General features: G+C 37.0%; 1 protein-coding gene across 1 annotated transcript in view; it reads left to right on the top strand.

Moving 5' to 3' along the window:
• The window catches only part of IL17RC (interleukin 17 receptor C), a 564,676-nt gene that overhangs the window by 261,125 nt on the left and 291,051 nt on the right, over positions 1 to 12,500 (top strand). Inside the window, exons 6-7 of the mRNA XM_044077385.1 lie at positions 3,757 to 3,868; positions 9,681 to 9,725. Of these exons, the coding sequence (XP_043933320.1) occupies positions 3,757 to 3,868; positions 9,681 to 9,725 (157 nt within the window). The remainder of the gene's footprint in view (positions 1 to 3,756; positions 3,869 to 9,680; positions 9,726 to 12,500) is intronic.

Here is a 12,500-nt window from a genome sequence, read left to right as displayed (position 1 = left end):
CTAAGGAAGCACTCAGCAATGTACTGAATCACTTGTGCAAAGCATTGCTTCTTATTTAGCTTTGACAAGAGTGACCTAGTTTCTACACAAGGCAAAGTCATCATAGGCACATGTCACACTAACAGTGTCCATAAAAGTCTGTGCAGCATACAGGATAGCAGTGGTAAACTTGATCAAATCCAGGTAATGATAACTGTTCGTAAGGCTAGCATGACACTGCAGACTCCAAAGGTGGTGTTTTTATTAGCTGCAGTTAGCCACTTCTTATAAGCTTCATGGCCACTTGGGCCTTGTGTAACATGTTTATGAATCTTCAGCAGGGTCTGTTACAACATTAAGCTATAGAAAAGCTGTACACCAGTAACTGTGGCAGTACACCTAGGTAAACAAAACCAAAACAGCAACAAAGAGGTCTCGATAAAAATTTAGTGTTCAGGTAGTCAGCCAAAACAGTTTATTCACATTAACACTTAACAGTATCATCACATTTTCATCCACAATTACAGGACTTCATCAGATAACAAGTAAGACCATCTTCATCCCTTATATATGCCTCTCTTAAATCACCCTTTTTCCTCTTTTTTGTGTGTTTTAGAATACACATAGGTAGATACACAATCACAACCATTGGTTTAGTAAATATGAAAAAAAAAACAGTTTATCTAGCAAGAGTATTTGGCTCAATGTTAGCTACACTAATGTGTACAAAATATTGTCTACAATGAAACTGAGATCAAAATACTGTTATAAGCATAGGCGTGACCAAGCAATAACTGTACATAGACAATGGTATATTAAACATTATGTCTTAAAAAGGGGGATTGTTTTACTTGTTTGTTAACCAGCTAAGTAAATTGCTCCAAACACCCTTTGTAGCCATAATCCAGATTAAAGGTAAACATTCATGCAGTAGATAACATAGAACATAGAGGTAACTTCAGGTTACACTTTTACAAAGTTGAAATTTTAAGTTAGTCATATTAAAGGAGACCAACATTCAAAGAACATGATTAATAATGGGCCTGATTCCAAAAGACTTGATCTCTGTGTAAGGGAACACTTCCATGGAGAGCAGGTTATTTCAAGTCTGACTCCTGGTGTAACCCTATTTACAGGTAAGCCTTGCACCGAAGTCAATCCTTGACACTGAGAGCAAGTCTTGCAGAATCAGGGAAGACTTGCACAAAACTCTTTTGGAATTTGGAATTTGGTCCAGTGGGTGTAGCTATATACAAACATACAAGCTTTAGATTATATATGCATACAAGCTTTAGATATTAATGATTACAGGAACTCATTGCACTATGTCTCTCAGTGTATGTCTCAGTCCTGTTATCCTCTTCTTAGAATATGGTTACCAATCTTTTTATTTGTATAAACAGAGATGCCATAACCCAAAACATGATTGAAAAAGTCTAATGAAGTTGTAATATTTTTTATTCTGTTTTTTTCTATGAAATTATTTTATATGCATCAAAAAACATACTAAACGGCGTGAGAGAAAAAGTCTCCTCCATGTTTTCTTATAAGTACCTCTTGGACTACTTGGAAAAACATTTACATGTGATAAACCACAAAAGTTAAAGTACTACAGAATATTAACACACCCCTTGAGGATGTAGGAAATTGTTAATTATAAAAGTTGACTGCCTTTATATCGCTAAGAAGTAATGAAAATATCTGATATATATTTTTTTCCAAGAGCACATTTGTAGACATTTAATGCATAAGTGGGCAGTTGACTGTTATCTTTTTCACATTTCAGTGAGGGCAGCTCACATGAATGTAGTGTTCAGTAGCATGCCATCGTGAAAATATTTTTCCCTTACCTGATGTCAGAACTGAGTGACACAGCGGTACAGAACATGGCCTTTTGCTCTAGAAAATTTATTTCTCAAAAAGGGGCATCTTGTGTGTGGAGTCTTATTACGTGTCTGCATAGTTTTTTGTTAGATAATCATGTTTCTTCCCATATCATAAAGACTAGCAAGTAGGTGAACTAGTGTTCCTACAAATTGTCTCTAGGTGTATGTGCAGCACATGTGTAGATGTGCGGCATTTGATCGACTATCATCCTGTCCAGGATTGGTTCAGTGCCTTACACTACCATTTGCCAGGCTTGTTACTAAAAGCTAATAATAACTGTGAAATGGTTTATGAAATAGACATGTTAAATGCTCTATGACAAATTGTTTGTATATCTCTTGTTGTGTTACTTATTTTATGTGCTATCACCTTCATGCCTGGGTCATGGCTGAAGTGGGTCCATGGACCAGCCCACTTAGTGATTAGCAAAAATAAATAAGCTCCAGCTCTGTCATGACCTTGAGTAGGATAAAGCTGGCATCAGAAAAATGAATGAATGATTTTGAAAGTTGCTGCATTCTATAAGAGACAAAACAAACTATGCAAACCAGCTAAGGAAAAAATGAAGTTAGTTACTCGACTTCTCCCATCGCACACACCAGAAGAATTCAGCCTGGAGCAGCTAATTCATGCATGCTTTTTTGCTATTCAGAGATTGCCTCACCTTCCTGCTACAATGTTACTAACTGTTTCAGCAAATAAGCTGCAGCCTGACAATTTCTAACAGCTCCCCATCACAGGAGTAAGGTCCAAAATCATATCAGGGGCCTGCTATATCTGAAAAATAAACAAGTCAAATGAAAAATAGTGACAGTTAACACTTTCTGTTACACCAGAAGAGTCTTTTTTTTTTTTTTTTTTTTTGCAGGGGACTTGACTCCCCCACAGCCCTTGACTTGGTGACTGTGTGTCACACCTCTGCTACTCAAATATACTAAGTAAAAAACGAAGCACTTTGGAGTAAGAATAATACTGCGGGAGACAACTTCAAACTTGGCATGTTTTTCAGTATACTTTCCTTCCCATTCTCTCTCTACACACACACACACGCACGCACACACACACACACACGCACACACATGCACACACACACACACACACACACACACACACACACACACACACACACACACACACACATGCACGCACGCACACACACACACACACACACACACACACACACACACACACACACACACACACACTCACACTGGATTGCATGCCCCCTAGCCCAAAGACTAAATTTACTGTCTTCAGAATTTCAACAGGCACACACACACACACTGGATTACATGCCCCCTAGCCCAAAGACTAAATTTACTGTCTTCAGAATTTCAACAGGCACCCCACTGCTAACATCTGGACCAGGATCTGAATACTTTTTCTGCAGCTGATACTGCTGTAGTTTCATTGCAGCTATCAACTTACCACAGCAGGTTATATTTCCTTACATGATGAGGTTGTGACATGCATGGTCAAAAACATGAGTTATGCATCACAGATGAGTAATAGCATAAATTTTAATTACAGCTAATCATATAATCAAAATGTATTTCACAGCATGGTTTGGTTTTTAAGGAATTTACTCACTTGTTTAATTACACAAGTAGAACTTAAAAAAGTGCCACATGATTTGGCTATCAATCTAACCACACCCTGTGTGACTGATTGCTGCTTAACTGTATAATAGTTGTGTGGTGCCTTTTAAAGCTGCTGTTGACTCAGTCTTAGAAGAATAAATTAAACTGAAACAAGAAACTTGCACAAATTATTTTCTGTGCAATAGCACGTCAGAGTTTTTGCATGTTTGAACACAGATCTTAATTTACTGGGCAAAGTTGAACTGCAGATGTGTTGTGTAACATGATTATTTTTATCTTTGTTTGATAGGGGATGCTTGAATATTCTTGCTTTAAAACTGTTACGAGTAAGGAGCTTCACATCAAAGCATTTGCAGATCCTCTGAATAAGGATCCTTTGGAGACAACTTATAAAGTGCAAGGTAAAAGCTCTTACAGAGTGCAATGTTGCCAAACATACTATTGCAAGGATCACAAAAGAAAAGCCTGAATCAGTAGAAGAATATAATTTTTCTTTTTTACATTGTATGTGGGCCATAAATGGCACATAATATCCAAGCAGTAATAATCCAGCTGTGATCAGGTATGTTCAGGGTTAGTCAACAGGACCACTTATTGTACACAGTTGTGTTTGTAGACGTGCATGCGTGTATGCACACACACACACACACACACACACACACACACACACACACACACACACACACACACACACACACACACACACACACGCACCTACATTACACTGTGGACAATATTTCAAAAGACCTGCCATTATTGAAAGTGACCACTTACACTGAGAGCTGATCTTTTGTAATCTGGCCCCCATGTAAGCCTGTTAATAGATTAAGTGACTTACTTTTATGTAAAGCCTAAGAGCAAGTCTTCTGGAATCAGGGCATACTTTCACAGAGCAACTCTTTTGGAATCTAGCCCTGTATTACAGCTTCCATAAACTTCACTGTCACGTGAAGTACCTCCCTTTAGTATAAATATCCACATTCAAGTTGTTTGCACTCCTCAGATTGAGTCTAACTGTTCTCACCTGATCAAAATATTACTTTGTCACTGTGTGTGGTTTTGCTGATATTTTACTGTATGGCAAACTAAAAAGTATTTTTGTTTTTATTACCACCATTTTATAATGTATTACAAATTAACAAAGGGACAGAAAATATAGAATTATCCTGGCTTCTTTGTTGAAAAGAATATTTCACTTTAAAGAATGTCATACCCGATATGTTATTAACACTGAATAAAGTATAGTATGGGCAAGCTATAAGATGCCCAATACATCAGACCCATTATATCAGGTCAGTAAATACAGCAAATACAAATGGCTGACTTGTTAAGTATCAGTCTGTCCGTCTGATAGTAACTAACAGCCAAGACTTTGGAAGAATGCAGAGTTTTAATGTAAGACCTGCTTATTTCAACAATAGTAATGTTCTCTCTGTTTCTTAACTAAACGGGAGGGGGTACACACTGTGAAACATTTCAGCATTCAATCTGTTTTCTTGCCATAGAATGGGAATTCCTGTCTTGGTGCTGTTGACCACTGTTTGTTGACTTATAATATCGCTGGTGACATCAGAGATATAACACTGATCATCTATTGCATAACTATACAGAGTCGGCATGTCCCAGAATAAAGGAAGTGTCCAAAGAAAGTACTAGAAGGAGAAGGGTGGGAGGGAAAATGTAAGAGTGAAAACTAGCTGTGTGACGTTTGAACTATTAGTATACTGAAATATGTGAACCCAGCTTCTCTGTGCTTAGTAAGTACATGTTGTTCAGTGTCTCAGTGTACAGAACCCACTATGAAGGGCAAGGAATTCGCATCCAGCTAAGTTTAGTCTGTACTACCAACATTTCTTGCACTGAGCAGCCAGAAGTCTGAAATCTATTAAGCCAGTTATATATATGCTGTTATGCTCCTACCTTGCAAAGACTTTGGATTACTTATTAAAGCTCTTGAACTATTTGAAAATATACTACCACACAAACTGCTATCCAAGCCAATGGCCCTTATTATAGGTTTGTGGGTATATATATATATATATATATATATATATATATATATATATAATATATATGGATTATAATCACTGGGGCCTTTATAACCCTAGTTGTGCAAGCCAGCCAAGTTGTGTCCTTATGTATCATGGGCAATTATTAGGAGGTGCTGTGTTAGGAAGTTTCTAGAGGTTATGGCGGGGGGGTATGTTAGAGGCAGACAGTAATGCCCAAACTATCAGAGGTATGGGGGCCAGACCCGGGGTGAATTTCTGATTTCCTGTCCATTGGTTAAAGCTATGCAGTTTTCCTGCTTTAAAGGTTGCTTTTGCACATTTATCAAAGACCAAATGACATTCTTATAACATCTGAAAAAGTTTTGAACACTTCTAGTGTTGTTTTCAGCTCCTCATCTGATGAACTATATAGTTTTAAATCATACACAAAAAAGAAGATGAGATGTCTTTACGGTGTTTTCTGGGAACCAAATTGTAACCATGACCTAATCTGTTAAGTAGACAACTTATTGGGTTAAGGGCAAAAAAAGAGTAGCGGTGACAGAGTCACCCTGGAATATCCTCCTTTGAATTTTTATCCCTGAGATAATAATTTGTCTTTTATCATGGTTTAGCTGCAAAGTAGTTTGCCACTGTTTCATGGTCACTGAAATGTAACTGATCAACGTAGGATGTATTGCATACATCTGCAAGCACTCCTTTATCCATGAATGTGGGATGCTGTCAAATTTTTTTTTGTTTGTTTTTTTTGTAATCTATTCAAGACACTTAAAATCCTCCCCTTTTTACAACTCTCCATTTTGTCTTTATTTAACAAATGATCTTTTGTTACCGTTTTGTTCTAATGCCAGGATTGAGTTTTCTTCTAAATTACTATACACTCTGCCTTACATCAGTACGAGCATATAGCAAAATATATCATCAACAGGCAAGTTATTGGTCTATAGTTATTATGATTGATTGCAGGTTCACTCTTAAGGAGGAGTATCATTTTTCCTGTTGTTAACCAGGTTGATGTCTGTTGAGGATGTGTATATAAGTAGTTCTTACTCAGGGCTAAATCATATAAACATTTTAATACCTTTAGCCAGAAGTTAGGTGCTGTATCTGGGCCTGGGGTTTTCCATTTAGAAGCTCATTTCATATCCTGTATTTTTTAATTTCTGTTTCTTTTACTTCTTCTATCCATTCGGTATCTTTATGTTTCACAGGGTCTTCATAGATATTTCTCCAAAATGTGTCTATTTCTTCTTTTTCTGGTGGTGTTTCTATTCCTTTTGCTTTGTTTTCCAATCCTTTAAAAAACTTTTGGGGTAATCAATGAATTGCTTATTTTATACTTTCCTTTATATTTATCTGTATATCTTTTAAGTTTTTCTACCTGTGCTGATATCTTTAATTTATTATTTGCAATAGTGTATGATAGATCCTGTCCCTTTCTGATACTACATGTTGTTTTAAGTATTTTGTTGATCTGTTCCCTCTTCTATACTCTTGTAACACTGACACTTCTTGTGACATTTGCTTTATAGTTTTCTCTATTCAATGCTTCCATGATGGCATTTGATATTCCCATTCCTTTCCCTTATTGTTCTATGCTTCTGTGGTAAGACTTTATTAATTTAGTTGCACAGTAATATATCCTATTTACTTCTGTTAAATTATATGAATTTCTGTTAATAGTCCTGATTACTCTGCTCATTTGTTTTATCAGCACTCTAACGTTTTAGGTCTTATTAGCTATCTATTTCTTTCAAATAAATAAATAGATACTCTAAATTGGCCCTAGGAATGAGTGTGTGCATGTGTGTGCCTTCCGTGGCAACTCAACACCGTAAAATCTCTGCTGCCAATCATGAGTGGACAGTTGATCAGCTGTGACGACCCCTAACCGGGAAAAAGCCAAAAGAAGAAGAAGAAGCTATCTATTTCTTTCAATCGATCTGAATATGTCTATCTCTACTAAATCAAGCAACTCTTCCCTTAGATCTTCTTCTAAACTGAGGGCACATTCCTTCTTCTCTGTTTCCCATGGGCATTCTACAGAGAGTTCCAGAACATCTTCCTGTGAGATATTCTCTTCAGCTGCATCTTGCGTCATCCGTTGCTGTTTCATATGGGAACTCACTGGCTTATCACTCCACGACACTGATTACATCCTACTCCATCCCTTGCTGTACAACTCCAACTACATTTTTGTACTGGTTTGCTACTGAAGGCTCCAGACTATCTTCATGTGGCATGGGATCTGATGCTTCCCGTTCCACCTGTTTCTCCTTAATTTGGGGACTCATCATCCCATCATGCTGTGACGTTACCAGAGTTGGATTTTCTATACCAAATCCTTCACTTCGGTTAATCTGTAATTTCAGTTTCTATTTCTTTAACTTCCACATTAGTATCCTCTTTTCTACTTCCTCCCTCGTTTTCTTATTTTTTGGTTTATGACATTTTCATTATCTTGATGCCTTTGACTGTATTTCTCTTCAAATATCTTTGTTGCTGCTTTTTTGTATTGATTACTTTAGTTATATTAAATATTTTTCGTTACCCTGTTTGTATTTCTTCTTCAGCTGTCTCCTGCTACTCCTGTTTCTCCTTACTTTGGGGACTCATTTTTCCATTATGCTGTGGCAACCTGTGTTAGACTTTTGACACTAAATTCTTCACAGTTATTCCGTAACTCCAGCTGCTAACTTCTACTTTATTAATTGTCTGCTTTATATTCCCCCTTTGTGATTTCATTTTTTTGTATTGTGAAATTTTCCATATCTGGTTGCTTTTGCCTGTATTTCTCTTCAAATATCTGGAGTTCTTTTTTTTCTGTATTGATTAGTCTGCCCTTCTACTTTGCATAAATATCATACCATATCTTTCCCATGTCCATGTTTTTTTCTACCTTTCAAAAATCTCTAGGTTTTTGTTCTTTATATTTTTGCACTTTCTCTGTCACTTCTTTTTCCAAACGGCCCAAAGTCTCTAGGTCTATGTAATGTTTTTCATGAATCTTTTGTATTAATGAACACAAACTTGCATTTGAAGCTTTTGACATTTTTCCTTGTGCAAGCATTTTTCTTTCCTCTAATTTTTCTCTTAATCTTTTTGAATATCTTCTATCTGGAAATCCTGGGCTTCTTGCATAATAGTAACAATACAAAATGTCTTCCTTATCCACAGTAGTCTTCCCTATCATGTTTATGGCTCTTTTTGGCCTGCCAGTTTTTGTGAACTACTACTTTCTACATTGGGTGAGCATCCTTCCCCGAGCCTGGCCTAACCTAATTGTTGGAATATTTCTGCCTTCAGGATTCTACTCCGTTATTTTTTCCTGTCCTGGCACCACTCCTCATACCAGGATCGTGCACCCAGCTGTCTTTTTTATTTTTAACATACTTGTGTCCATGATACATGCTATATAACATACTTGTGTCCATGATACATGCTATATAACATACTTGTGTCCATGATACATGCTATATAACATACTTGTGTCCATGATACATGCTATATAACATACTTGTGTCCATGATACATGCTATATAACATACTTGTGTCCATGATACATGCTATATAACATACTTGTGTCCATGATACATGCTATATAACATACTTGAGTCCATGATACATGCTATATAAATTGCAGTCTATATATTGTTGTGGTCTTGGTGAGATTTTGTAAAAACAGGTCCACCTCGTGAAGGTATTCACCAAGATTTGAGGATGAATTCAATTCCAGCAACACTACAATCCTTTGCTTGCTGATTTTATTATTTCTCCATTCAGAACCTTTAGTTGGGTCAGAGGTCATTGTAGTTCACAGTGCCCCCCCCCAAGTTAGAGACCAAAAGGTTATCAAGCAGAAAATTAACAGTACTTTTCCTTCTTTTCTAAGGACGCAGAGTGCTAAATGTTATTTATCATCCTGTGGAGACGGACAAATTGGTATGTGGGGGAGATGGTGACTGACTGAGTGTAGCTGCAGCCGTTAGTGTTCAGTTACAATGAAAGCAATATTTAATGGTTTAACTACTTTTTTACTGAAGTAGTTCAGGCTATTATACCCAGATGGTAATAGACAAGCTACACTCTGAAATGTACCTTTTAAATAATCCTTTGTTCTTCAGCAAGGCATAAATAGTTCAATTTCTTCAGATGATGGAAGAGACTGATCATCTGACTGTGTCTGTTTTTCCATTTACAGACTGTTCTGAACCAACTCTGAAGGATTACATGGAGGAATGCGAAGGTGAGATTCACTTTGTATTTTTATACTGCTAAATTAATGGGTTTTTTTGCAAGTCACAGAAGTTGCAGCTATTTTTGATGTTTGTTTTTTCTTCATTGCCCATCTAGGAATTATACAGCCGATTACGGCAGTTATATTAAACAAACAGAGGGTTTTATACTTACTTCAACATCATCCATCATTTTCTTTCAAGTAACCACAAACAGATTCTGAAGTGCGTAAGTGCGTAAGGCCAAGTCGGCCCGACTTGCATGCCCATTTCCATGGCTACAAAATAATGCTGATATTCAACTTTACCAACACCTTATTACTGTGTTCTAAAATCCTACACCGTTGTCTTTGTCTTTTAAATCTTATCCTTCTCTGAGTATTGCAAACCACAGTAACATGACCTCTCTTGGCTAAAGAGTCCTGTACCTGAATATCCATGGCATTTCTCAGCATTTGCTAGGCCTCACCCAGAAGAGTGACCCTTCTGATATAGTCTTGCACTAGTTGGCTGATCCCCCTCATGGTCTGAGACTTTACCTCCTGTTCCTCTCATAACCTGGAACTTAGAAGCTCCTAGTCTTGTCCTGGCAAATTCAGAGTGGCCAAAAGATAATATTTTCTCCTATTTGCTCCTTTATTCTTTCCTCCAGACTCTCATCTGTCGCATTTTTTGCACCTGGTGGATGATACACTGTGCTGATCCACCAGCTCCCCTCCCTTCTTCTACATTAACTGACATTTGCAGAAACATTGATAAGTTCACTTTCCTCTTGTAATTAGTTAACTTGCTACAGAGCCCTGCTAAAAGAGTTTGCTATGGAATTGTATTGACTTGGTAAGTAAACTGCTTGAAGACAAAGTTATTTTCATTTGACAAGTCTGAGATCATCACAAGTGCAATCTGAGACAATTATAAATACTCTGCAGAAGACAGACATGTTCCCCTTGTTGTTGATATACCACATTAATATTATGTTGTTTTAATGATGTGAAGTGGCTCTGAATGAAGGTTCATGAACACTTTTATAACTAAAACAGCTGTTCTTATTTCTTTCAAGTTTACATGCTGGTTCTGTTCTTAATGAGTTTAGAAGCCCTTGTACACAAACTGACTGAAGCCTGCAGTGTCTGTTGCTTTGGGTAGGAAGGAACACAAACAATCCTGAAGCCATGAGCCTTAATCTAGTATTGTACCCTCCAATGAAGCTCTTCTGCTATTGTGTGCAGAGCTGCAGTTAACTGTACAGATGGATCTGACACCTGATTCCACAATTTTTTTCCAGCAGTTGCTGTGATTGAAGTCAGTACAGAAGAATTTCTAGTTTACAAAAAAAGACAAAACCAACAAAAGAGCAGGTGAAACTTCAGTATTTATGAGCACAGATATCACCTCATTCATTTCTGACTCACAGCCTTGTGAGCTGGTAAACAGAGATGTCTTTATATTATTATTGCTGCTTTCTAACAGCTGTGTTATTAACATATGGACTGGTCACTAATGACATCTTATCAGTAATCTTTATATTTGCAAGCACTTTGAGCAAATTACTGAAGGTATAGCAGTACATAAAATCCCTATATCTTCTGAGGGAGTTAAAATCAACTGGGATGACAGACTTATAAGTGCAACACCTGTGGATTTACCTCACTCATATTGTTACAGTCATAAACAGAGAAGTCCAGTACCTGCAGAGTTCTAGACTGCACACTTACTTATGTCCCTCACCACTTCAGAGCTGCAGGTATAATGACTGAAAGCTTCATTGCTCACTCACCTTTTCTTTCCTGTCCAGACCATCTCACAACGACTTTTCCATTCTGTAACTAAATTGTCCTTTTTTGAAAGAATAAATGCAATAAGTATGGCGAATGTAAAGTAAAAGCAGTAAAATTAGCTCAAGTGAAATGTCTGACCACAAGTCATGAGAAGCTGAGCAGTTTTTTTTTTATTATTTTTTTTATTTAAAACAAACATTTATCAGGACATTTTGGGAGTTAGAGTAAAACAGGAGTATGTGCATAAACCCATGAGACATAAGGAGAAGGAAAATCCGCCCAGAAAATTACCAAAGGTCTGTAATGAAACTCATTCTGAGCTGTGAACCAAAAACAGCGCTGAGTTATTGTGCTGCTCATATGATATCATTAGTGACCAGTCCATGTGTTTATTCCTCCTCATGCATATGACTTTTTTCTTGTTTTGGCAACCAGCAAATTCTAATTAGAGTAGAAATGTTCCTCTTACAGATAAAAAGAAAAAAAGAAAAAAAAAAGAGCTCACCTTTTAAGGGGTGCCTATCATCAAAAGGTGTGCAACTGATAGTAAGCACATAACTGCTCCAGTACATCAAAGAAGATTTCCACATGAAAAGACAGTACAGTAGTCCTCATTCATGAAACGAAACAATGAAATATGAAACATGATGGATTACTAAATATCTGTTCCACTCCTTAGTCTTTTAATATGCTGAAACAGTAGCCCCACAACACTTAACAAGGCCAAATCACCTTCTACTTGTTGACTTTCAATATGGAATTTGATGCAGAAACTTTTAGTGAAAATGGCTGATGCTAGCAACAGCCACATGGCTTGGTGAAGTTATACTGCACTGAGCAGGTGATCTCAAAGGATTTTGACAGAGTAAAACATTCCACACTGTTAACTACGTTACTAGAAGCTGCTGTATTCCATGCAGCACTACTTTAGTTTCTAATTACCTGTAAAAACAGGACTCAGGCAGTTAACTCACATTCTGTGTCCTTAACCTATGCGGTTCTAGAATA

The sequence above is a fragment of the Protopterus annectens genome, chromosome 7.part0, assembly GCF_019279795.1.
Source record: "Protopterus annectens isolate FY-2018-M chromosome 7.part0, PAN1.0, whole genome shotgun sequence".
Lineage (NCBI taxonomy): Eukaryota > Metazoa > Chordata > Ceratodontiformes > Protopteridae > Protopterus > Protopterus annectens.
This window is presented reverse-complemented; position numbering and strand designations above follow the sequence as displayed.